The sequence below is a fragment of the Passer montanus genome, unplaced genomic scaffold (assembly GCF_014805655.1).
Source record: "Passer montanus isolate IOZ18808 unplaced genomic scaffold, ASM1480565v1 scaffold114, whole genome shotgun sequence".
Classification (NCBI taxonomy): Eukaryota; Metazoa; Chordata; class Aves; order Passeriformes; family Passeridae; genus Passer; species Passer montanus.
The window spans coordinates 1,619,206-1,629,799 of record NW_024358058.1 but is presented as its reverse complement, the minus strand read 5'-3'; the positions used below and the strand labels follow the sequence as shown (position 1 = coordinate 1,629,799).

At 54.6% G+C, this 10,594-nt stretch overlaps 2 protein-coding genes across 3 annotated transcripts in view; one reads left to right on the top strand and one right to left on the bottom strand.

Annotated features, from left to right (window-relative positions):
* PEAK3 (PEAK family member 3) overlaps window positions 1-2,818 on the top strand; it is a 4,330-nt gene extending 1,512 nt beyond the window's left edge. For both annotated transcript variants that reach the window (XM_039696839.1, XM_039696840.1), the window contains exons 3-4: window positions 66-712; window positions 1,212-2,818. In XM_039696839.1, the coding sequence (XP_039552773.1) occupies window positions 66-712; window positions 1,212-2,204 (1,640 nt within the window). In that variant the 3' untranslated portion in view covers window positions 2,205-2,818. The remainder of the gene's footprint in view (window positions 1-65; window positions 713-1,211) is intronic.
* A 2,395-nt stretch (window positions 2,819-5,213) lies between these two features.
* On the bottom strand, window positions 5,214-8,950 carry OAZ1 (ornithine decarboxylase antizyme 1). The gene is given in 6 exon segments (XM_039696707.1): window positions 5,214-5,744; window positions 5,851-5,936; window positions 6,421-6,593; window positions 6,691-6,777; window positions 6,779-6,836; window positions 8,765-8,950. Coding segments are annotated over 6 exon segments (651 nt in total). The 5' UTR covers window positions 8,881-8,950; the 3' UTR covers window positions 5,214-5,613.
* Window positions 8,951-10,594: the final 1,644 nt, after the last annotated feature.

Here is a 10,594-nt window from a genome sequence, read left to right as displayed (position 1 = left end):
CCATCCCACCCCACCCCACCCCACTCTTCTCCTCTGTCCTGTCACGCCTGTCCCTCCCTCCCCAGGAGAGCTGCGGGCCCACCTGGTTCCCCGCAAGGCCAGCCGAGGGGAAGGCGCTGGCAGACCCCTCCCCCAGCCCGAGCCGGACCCCCTGCCTCCCCCGCTGCCCAAAAAGCAGCTCCAGCGAGCCGAGTCCCTCCCGGAGCCGGGGCCGTCCCAGCGCTGCCGTGACCCCGAGCCACGGGCTGGCAGCATCCTGTACAGCAGCCCCGCAGGGCAGCCGCAGCCCGGGGAGGGGGCTCCCCCGCGGGACAGACCCTCCTGGGCGCCCAAGAAGCCCCTGACCAAGTCCCAAAGCCTGGGGGAGCCGCTGGCCCGAAGCAGCCCCCAGAAAGCCCCCTCGGGCAGCCTGAAGGAGCTGACATTTGGCACAGCGGACGGGGAGCTGGGGCAGCTCCTGGAGAGCCCGGCCGGGGTCTGCGGGCTGGTTTTGGGCTGCCAGGAGGCCTCCCTGGCCCGGCTCTCGGCTCTCATGCAGGAGGAGCTGGTGGGGCCCGAGGAGAGGCAGCAGCTGCTGCAGGCAGAGCTGCTGGGGAAGCGCTGGGCAGCGCTCGGGGTCCTGGACCCCCAGCCCTGCTGCCAGAGCGGGGACGCCTGGTACTTCAGGGTGGGCTTCACCTTCGAGCACAGCCAGCTGCAGTTGGCAGCCAAGGTAAGGGGGAATGGGGGTGAGGGCTCTGGGTGGTGCAGAGGGAGCCAGGAGACCCGGGAGCGTTGGCTTTTCCACGGAACGCGACACTGGGGCCACTTCCCCTTTGTGCAGCCACTTCTGCATTGCTGGATGACACAGTGCTGCTGGCAGGGGCTGGCTGACGAGGGTGACACTTCCCCTGGGGACAAGGGACACGTCAAAAACAGCCCTGCTGGGGGACATGTCCTGGTAACTCAGCCAGAGGGGCCAGCACGTGCAGAGGAGAGGCTGGAGCAGAGCTGGCTGCCCAGGAGAGCAGGATTAGAGCCCAGCCCATCTGGGGGCTGCAGCACCCTCACTTCTCTGCTCCAGCTCCATTCCTGGGTTCAGAGGGTGCAGGGGGACCCCAGCACCACGTGTGGGTCACAGCAGGGCTGGTGGCCCTGAGCCGGCAGGGTGGCCCAGCCCAGGACAAGGCTCTGTCCTTGCACAGCTGGCCCTGTCCTGTGTGTCCCTACAGGTCCCCAAGCCGTGCTGCTCCAGCCTGGGGGTGCAGAGCTCCCTGGGGACACACTGCAGCATCCAGCGCCTGCTCGGCCGCTTCACCGACCGCCTCCCTCGGGAGCTGCTGCTCCCAGGAATCCCTGGAACACAGAGCCAGGGCCCTTCCAGAGAGGAGCCAGCCTGTCCTGCCCCCCAGCCTGTCCTGCCGGTGCTCCTGTGTGCCGAGGTTCCCCAGCAGACCCTGGCAGACTTTGTGAGGGGCTCCCACGCTTTGCACAGGACCAGCCCCGGGCACTACGAGCGCCTGGGCTGCCTCCTGCTCCTGCAGCTCTGCATGGGGCTGGAGCACCTCCGGGGGCAGAACGTGGCCCAGGGGGACCTGTGCCCCGAGAACCTGCTGCTGGTGCAGTGCCCGTGTCCCCCCCAGAGGCAGAAGGAGCCGCTGGGACTGTCCCTTCCACGGCTGCTCATCAGCAGTTTCTTCAAGGTGCAAGAGAAGCAGAGACCTCGTTCCAGCAGCCAGGAGCAGGACTGGAGGCAGGCTCTCACTGCGCCCTCCCTTCCAGAAGCAGCTGAGCTGAGCTTGGGCAAGCTGATCTATCAGATCCTGCACGTGGACATCTCCCTGGAGAACATTTTGGGCTTCAGAAGCAAAAAGCTCCCCGAAATCCCCTCGCTGTCCATCTACTCGGCGGGACTGAGGCGCTTGGCCTCGCTGCTCCTGCACAGGGATCCTGTCCAGAGGGTGTCCATCGAGCAGGCCAGGGCCATCCTGCAGGTGCTGCTCTGGGGGCCACGCCAGGAGCTCTTTGCCAGGAGCAGGAAGAGCCTCGAGCTGCTCCAGAGCTGGCTGCAGGTCAAGAGGGCTCTGCTGCTCCTGAGGTTTGCAGAGAACTCGGCTGGGGCTGGAGTCAGCCCTGGCCTGGAGGAGTGGCTGTGCTGCCAGTATTTCCAGGGGATCACTGAACACACTCTTTACCAGGTCACCCAGGTTCTCTATGCCTCCTAAACAACCTCCAGGTCAGCCCACCCAAAGGTCTCCTCAAATCCAAAAGCTCACGAGGGCCTGGCCAAACCTGTCCCTGCCCATGGCAGGGGAGTTGAAACTAAATTATTTTTAGGGTCCTTTCAGCCCAAATCATTCCATGATTCTATGAAATCCACCAGATCCTGAGAAATCTCAGCAGGTCTTTGCTGGGAAAGCTCTACAAACCCAAACCCACTCCCCCCATAGCCCATGGATGATGAAGTGTGTAAAACCACAGGGTGTGGGTTTATACCCTTGAACAATTATTTTTTTTTTATACTCTAAGTCTGGTTTATCAGAACACCTGAGGAAAGGCAGCTGGATGGGAGTTCCAAGCACTAATTTAGTGGCTGATAATCCCAAGTAAGGTTTATGGGGTTCAGACTTTGAACAAAAGCCTTTTTGCAGCCATCAGATTTTTGCTGTTTAAGTAACACTCAAAGCGACACATCACAGCTCACCATTCTCAGCAGAGGGGAAACGAGCTCCTTCAGCCTGTGCTTCCCAGAGACAATTTGTGGCACAGTCACTAATAAAAATGACATTTTAAAGAGAGAAATACAGCTTCAATAAAACCTGGAGCCGAGCCTCTCAAACACTGGTCCTTTATGTGCTTCTCTGCCAGCATTACACACTCCAGGGATGGATCCAGAGGGAACCAAAGCCAAACTGCCCTGCCTGCTGGTGATTACCCAGAACAGCCTCCCTGGGCTCTGGTGAACAGCTCAGGTGAGTTCATGGGCACCAAGGCAGGGCTGTGGCATCTGCTCCTTACTGTGAAACACTTGGCAGCACGTGGGACCAGGACCCAGTCCCCAAATCCATGCAGATGCCAAGGGACCAGCACAGTGGAGGTCATTTAAATTATTCCTCAGCAATTATTAATCCACTCACAGCCATCTAGGGTGGGTATCAGGAAAAATTCCTTCCCTGAAAGAGTGATCAGGCACCAGCACAGGCTGCCCAGGGCAGTGCTGGAGCCACCATCCCTGGGAGTGCTCAAACAACGTGTGGATGTGGCACTTGGGCACATGGGGTAGTGACGATGGGGTAATGCTCAGACTCGATGGTCTTGGGAGGCTTTTCCAACCTAAACAATTCCACGATTCAGTGACTCCATCACCTGAGAGCAGCAGGGCTGTGCACACAGTGGGACAGAGCCTCCCCACAGCTGCTGTGCCCGTGGATGTGGCAGTGGCTCCCCAGGCAGCCACCAGAGCCTGGGGCATGGCTGGAGTGGGGAGGATTCCTCCTCGGAGTCCCTGAGCTCCAAAAAACAAAAATAAACCAGAGCTGGGACTCTCTCAAGATGTAGAGAGCAGCTCAGTCCCAGCTCCATGGCTGGTTTGCTCCCACCTGGAGCAGCACCCAAATCCCCCAGGGCATCCTCCCCATCCAGCCTGGCACAGAAACGGAGCTCGGATCTCATTCCCGGTGTCCCGGGAGAGCCCAGCCCCGCTGTCCCTGTGTCTCCTGCAGTATTTGCCGTGGCTACCAGAGGGCAGTAAAGGCCACGGCACAGCCCCTCATGCCGGGGACACAAAGCCAAACCCGCTGCCGTGGCTCCAGCCCGGCAGCTCCAAGGCTCCACAGCCCCCCAGTTCTGGTTTGCAGCGTGGGTGACCCCCTCCCCTTCTGCCAGGAGCACCCAAAGTCAGCAGAACGTCCCATGGAGGCAGGACCAGGCACATTCCACACCCCTGTCCCTGTGGAGAGCAGGACATGGCACAGGTACCACGTTGCAGAGGAAAACAGGGATTTTTCCAGATACCAAAGTTCAGCCCTGGGCCAGCCTGTTGGGCAAAACAAGGACACCCTCCCTTGGTCATGTCACCACTATGAAATCCTGGAATATCTGAGCTGGGAGGGACCCTCAGGGATGCTCAGCCCAGCCCCTGTCCCTGCACAGCCACCTCAACATCCCCACCCTGAGCATCCCTGAGAGCTCCTGGGGCTCTGGCAGCCTTGGGACCATTCCCTGAGCAGCCTGGGCAGTGCCAGCACCCTCGGGGGCAAGAACCTTGCCCTGAGCTCCATCTCAAACTGCTCCCAGCCCAGCTTCATACAGTTTCCCACTGTCACTGGCCTTCCAAAAATCCCTCCAGGACAACCACAATTGTAGGGCCACGGGAAGAGCCAGAGCCCAGCAAGAGCCCCCACTTTGCACCACAGCACTGCTCACACACCCCCAGGTCACTCTGTGCTGCATCTCTGAGGCGTTTCAGGGAATATTTCAGGGTATTCCATGGGATCCCAGCACTGCTGAGCCCAGGGATGGGCTGTGGGGGGGGATCTTTAGGGCCTTACACATTTCACAGCACCCAGAAACTTCTATTCACACCCAGAAGAATCTGGTGAAATAAACCCATCCCAGGGATTCCCTGCTCCCAGGTTTTATAGAGGAAAGATTCATCAGCTCCAAACAAGCCTGTGGTATTTCTGTGAAAAAACACAGAAATACCACACTTTAAAGCTCAGCCCCTTTGGAGACTTATTTTTTGTAACTCCAGTTCAAGGTTTGTTAATTCCAGCATCACAAGGAGCCCCTTTCCCCCTCTGCTCACCATGCTGAACACCAAGGGGTGTCTGTGGACCCCCAGCACTGCCCCCCCAGAAGCCTGCCCAGCCTCGGTGACACCACTGAGCTGCAGGAGTGCCACAAACCACCCCAGCTCACAGCCTGAACTCCTGGAGTCACCTGCACACACTGGAAAGGCTGCAGTTACAGAAACACTAAAATTTCAGGTATTTAAGGTGTATATTTGGTATTTAAAGCAGCCATGGGTTGAGTTGATCACATTCCACTCAAGACTTCCCAACCAAATCACACCCTGAATATCCTACAAAACACTGGCAGAGCAGGCAAGCACTGCTCCTAATTAGCACACCTGCTAATTACTCACTAAAAGTAGACTTTTCCAGGATTGCTGGATTATTCCAAGCCCTGTCAGAACACACCCATGAGTTCCAGTCAAGCAAAGAACAAGCAAAGCCTTTCCACACCTGCAACTTTAATGGTTGGGGCAGTTCCAGAGTCACCTCTTCAAGAGTGCAAGTCTTTAAACAGCTTAAAACCAGCAATAAAAAGTAAAATATAAATTTTTATTTAGAATTAAAGCAAATACTTCAGTATCACAAACACAATATTAAACTTCAAGAAATATACTGCTAAATTTGGAGGGAGCATTTATTTTTGCACAACCACGACATGCGCACAAAATCCAGAGAAAGATGTGGAGTCTGAAATTTTCAACATCTCACCACCAAAGCAGCTGGGTCACACAAGGTTTCGTACAGGAGTTAAGATAGACTGGAATAAGATGTTGACAAAATTTCTACAGAATCATCTTTATAGACAACAAGAAAGCTCTAAAGAGGCAAACATTGCAATCTAGTCTTCTTCTGCTGAGTCTCTCTCAAACGTGTAGGCCATGAAGCAAGCATCTGGTCTCTTGGGGACAAGGGGATGCCCTGGTCTCACAATCTCAAAGCCCAAAAAGCTGAAAGTACGGAGCAGTGCAGCTAGAAAATAAAGGAGACAGGTTTCACCCATGGGATACTGAAAAAAAACCCCTTCAATTTCCACCAGAAGGCATTTTGTGTCTCTGGAGGCGTAGGGAACACTCACCTCTGTCATCTCTGTTCTTGTGGAAACAGATGAACACGTGCTCAACTCGGAGCTGTTCTTCAGCAAACTCGAGAAGAACTGCAAAACTGCAAGAGAAACACCAGGGGTTCAGTGCTCAGGGAATGTCCTGGGGTGGGAGGGATCGTCCAGGCCAAGCCCTGCACAGGGACCCCAACAATCCCACCCTGATTGTCTGAACAATCCCAGAGCTCAGGCAGCAAGTGCTTCTTCAGAGAGAGATACAAGGCTCTGAAAGACAATCCACTCAGGAATTCCTAGGGAAGAGGCACAGGCTGGAGCCTCACGCCACCAGATCCCTGAACCCCAGGCAGAAGTTAAGGGCAGGACTCCTCAGTGGCACAGAAAAAGCTGCAGTGACAGACTCAAACAGCCTGGAAATCCCAGGGCCTAAACCAGCCTGAAATCCCAGACTTTGGGCTGGTTCTGCCTGCAGCCCTAAAACCAGGCTCACAAGAGAGCCTCAAGAACCAAAATTAAATTTGAAAAATGTGTTCTCCCACCCCCCTGAGAGGCCTCGTGCTAACCCACAGGCAGTTCTCCCCAACCCACCTGTCCTTGCTCCCCTCAGGCAGAGCACCACTGGGAATTTCGATGTAGAGGTTGTTGTTGTTCAGCACTGCTCTCCAACTGATGTGTTTGGCATCTGTAAGCCTTGACTGGACATTGAGAATTCTTGTCCTGTTGTTAGGTGTTAGTTCTTCTGTGACATTCAGCCGATTATCCTGCAGCAGGGACAAGGGCAGAGTGATTTTCCTGTTCATTTTCAGAGGAGGGATTGAGGCAGGGAATGCTGTCAAGCTGTTTGCACCTCATACTCACCGAATAAAATAAATTAGCTGAAAGATTGTGATCCCTCTGACTATTCCCTCGCCCACCTGGGATCTTCAGGGGTGGGTGAGGGACATCAGGAGCACCACCGAGGCCCCGGACCCAGGTTACTACAGCAATTGAAGGGAACCCTGGAACTGCAAAGGGAATGTGGTTACACAGGCAGGAGCTTTGGACAAAGCCCTGCAGGATTTAAAGAGTGTTAAAAAAACCAAACCTAGGCCAAAGGACTCCTCCCATTGCAAGGGGGAAGACAAAGGAAGCTCCACACCAGGGACAGTGCCCAGGGAGCTGCCACTGCAGTGTTCTGAGTGAAGACTCACTTGGAGATGAAAAATACTCAGCTGAGTGAGCCAGGTGTGTTTCTGTGCCGGGGCAGGCCTGATCTGAGCTCAGGACAAGAACCTTTCTGCAGGAATGTGCTGCTTTCTGCCCTCCTTGTCCTGAGGCAGCACAAACCCCCAGCCCAGCAAGGCAGGGATCACCTTTCCCTGGGATATTCACCTTCCCAGGCCACTCCAGGGAACCATCTCCACCTCCAGAATTTTCTGTTGGAGCCGAGGCCACACCTGAACCTCTGCAAAACCTCCAAAACCACCTCCAAACCTCTTCCCACCAAACTCCTCAGAGCGAATCCACAACGCTCAGCACTCGAGGAGAAAAATACTGCATTTCTGAAGAGGTGAGGAATATTTTTAAGGTTCTCCCCATCCTTTCCAAGGCTGTTTCACTCCTCCCGTGGCAGAGCAGCGCTGGCCCCTCCCTCTGCACCATCCTTCACCCGCAGGCTCCACTCTTGAGTTGCGTCATCTCAGCAGATGCAGCAATCGAGGCCCTTGGGGGAATTTTCACAATCGTCCTGTCTCCGGGTGCCAGCAGCAGCCACTGCAGCCATTTGCAAATCCGAATAAACAGCTACAAAATAATCCACCATTTTGCACCCGAGTTGCGGGGTTTGGATTGGTTTGGGGGTTTTTTTTTTTTCATTTCTTTTTTTTTGGTTTATTTTGTTTGTTTCTTTTTTTAATGAGCTTGAAACTTGTGATGAATAATCCGTATTAGAAAGGCTGGGAATGGGCAGAGAGGTTAAATATTATGTGCTGGAAGGTAAATTATATTTATATTTTAATATGAAGCAGGGGTAACAACTGCGAAGTTGTATTAAAAATACAAAACCTGCACTAACTGAACATGTTATTTTAATTAAATGAGCATGCAACCCATTATTTTAAGCTCTTTGAAAGAGACGTTTTTCTTTAGTACCAATATTATTTATTTTTATCTGAGAACGACTGTGAGCTACACATTTTTTAATTTCCCTCACAAATAAACCTTTAAAAACCTTTTCCAAAGGTATGCTGTGGCAATCTTCAATAATTTCACCTTTTAGCCCCAAAAAGACGGTGCAGAAGGTTTACGACCATAAATATATTTTAGTGATGTTTACATGCTCTTAAGGAGAAAAAAAAAATCTTTAGCTCGCAGTTAAATATAAAAACGGTTAAAGAACTCCTTCCCCAGTCCACACACGAGGTGGAAAGGGCAGATCGACGTCCTGAGCATCCACCGCTCCACAACAGCCACCTTAATTCAGGTATTTCCTTTCTTCCCAGCACCTGTGGGGGGTGTTTCATCTTTGCGTTGAGTTTTTAACCAACAGCTCTCGTAACGCTCTTACCCTCGATTAGTTTTGCGGAGTATCCACGGTTACATAAGGGGATAACAGCCTTCAATCCTTCAATATCTTTACCTAATTGTTGTTTTCCCCTCGGCTCCCCCCCCCCAGCCCTGCCCGGAGCCTCTCCCAGCCCGGGGGTGCCCTCGGGGGTCCCTCCCAGGGCCGGGACAGCGTTGGGGCCTCAAAATCCCCTTTTTTTGGTGCTTTTTCCACCCTCCCCTACCGCCTTGCCCCGCGCGGCGGGGGCCAGGCCGCCCCTCCCCCGCTGGCCACGCAGCGTCCCCCGCCCCTCTCCGGCCACCAGGGAGGCGACAACGAGGACGAGGAAGAGGAAGGAGGCAGCGAGGGCCCAGCGGTGCGAGGCTGAGGGAGGCCGCGGCGCCTCACCTGCTCTGTCCGGTACTGAGGCTCAGCACAGCGGGCATGATGGTGCTTTTATTCCCCTCTTTCTCTCTAGCGAAGCAGTGGCTGTTGAGTATCCGTTGCAGGGAGGATTTCACCATCCGGCCGCTCTGGTCCGAACCCCGAAACCCTCCGCCGCCTCCGCCCCCCGCTCCCCAGGCGCTGCTACACAAAATGGCACCGCGGCCCCCGTGCCTCCTTATATAGCCTCCCTCTGCCACGCCCCCTAAGAGGCCGCGCCCCTCACCGCGTGCCACGCCCTCGCGCGGGGAGACGGCTTCTATTGGACAACTTAGGTGTCTATTAGACAATCTCGTTTTCTATTGGCTGAGCGGAGCGAGGGGGCGGGACATCGGCTGGGGGTGCTGCACGGGAGGCGGGGGGGGGCAGCGGCGCGTGATTGGCTGCGCGCGCCGCCGGCGGGNNNNGGGCGCCCCGCAACCCCTCACTGCCCTGGGAGCCGCCGGTTCGAGTCCCGCGCCCGCGCCCCGCCCGGCTGAGGTAACCGGGGGGGCCGGGGGAGGAGCGGGGCGTGAGGGAGCACCGGGAGGGAGAGACGTGAAGAGTCATGGAAAAACACGGGCAGATCCGTAGGGTGCAGCCCTGGGGCTGGAAGCAGCGGAGGGGCGGCCGCAGGACCACCTGTGGGACCCCGAGGGCATCCCGCCCTCAGAGCTTCTGGTGCTGAGGGAAAATTTTAATTAAAAACTAAGAATGAACCCACCACAAGTAGTGGGGTGGGTCCCCGAAAAGTCGGGCTCTGGGACTGTGAGCTGGTTTTGTGGGGAGTGTTTGGGCTGGTTTCCTTTGGCCTCGCTGTGGTTTATGGATTTATAGGGGAATAGGGATGGGGGGTAGCTGGTTTGTGGATTTAGAATGGAATAAGGATGGCAAATAGTTGGTTTGTGGATTTATAAGGGAATAGGGATGGGGGGTAGCTGGTTTGTGGATTTAGAATGGAATAAGGATGGCAAATAGTTGGTTTGTGGATTTATAAGGGAATAGGGATGGGGAATAGTTAGGTCAAGGATTTATAAGGGAATAGGGATGGGTGACAGTTAGTTTATGGGTTTATAGTGGAAAAGGGATAAGGAATGGATGGTTTATGGATTAATAGGGGAATAGGGATGAGGAAGGGTTGGTTCCTGGATTTATGGTGAAATAGGGATGAGGAAGGGTTGGTTCCTGGATTTATAGTGAAATAGGGATGAGGAAGGGTTGGCTTATGGATTTATAAGGGAGTAGATTTGGGGAATGGTTGATTTATAGGGGAATGGGGATAGGGAATGGTAGGTTTGTGGATTTGTATGGGCATAAGAATGGGGAACAGTTGGTTAATGAATCAGTTGGGAACTACGGGTAGGGAATGGCTGACAGTGATGATCTTTTAGGCTAAAAAGGGTTTTCTGCTGTGCCTTCATGAAGAAGTGGGTAAATTCTGGTTATTTACACAGCAGAAGTTGGGCTCATCCCTCTAACAGCCAAGCCATGCCCTTTGTTTTCCATCTCCTGCCAGGGGCTTGGAAATCCGAGGCTTGGGGACGTGGTTGGGTCTTTCTGCAGTCCCACAACAAGAACAGTCGGGAGGAAAGGATGGGAATTTGGAAACAGGGCACCCCACTGCTCTTCTGGATGGGGCTGATGGAAACAGCTTCATGCCTTGGGGCTGAGGGTCAGCCCTCAAAATCCATCCTAAAGCAGGAAATGCGCACAAAAAGCTAAATAGGTCGTCGTTCCCATGGGTTTGGCAATCAGATCTTTGGCTGAGCCGTTTCTGATAATTTCAGCCTGAAAACCAAGGCAGAAGCACATCCA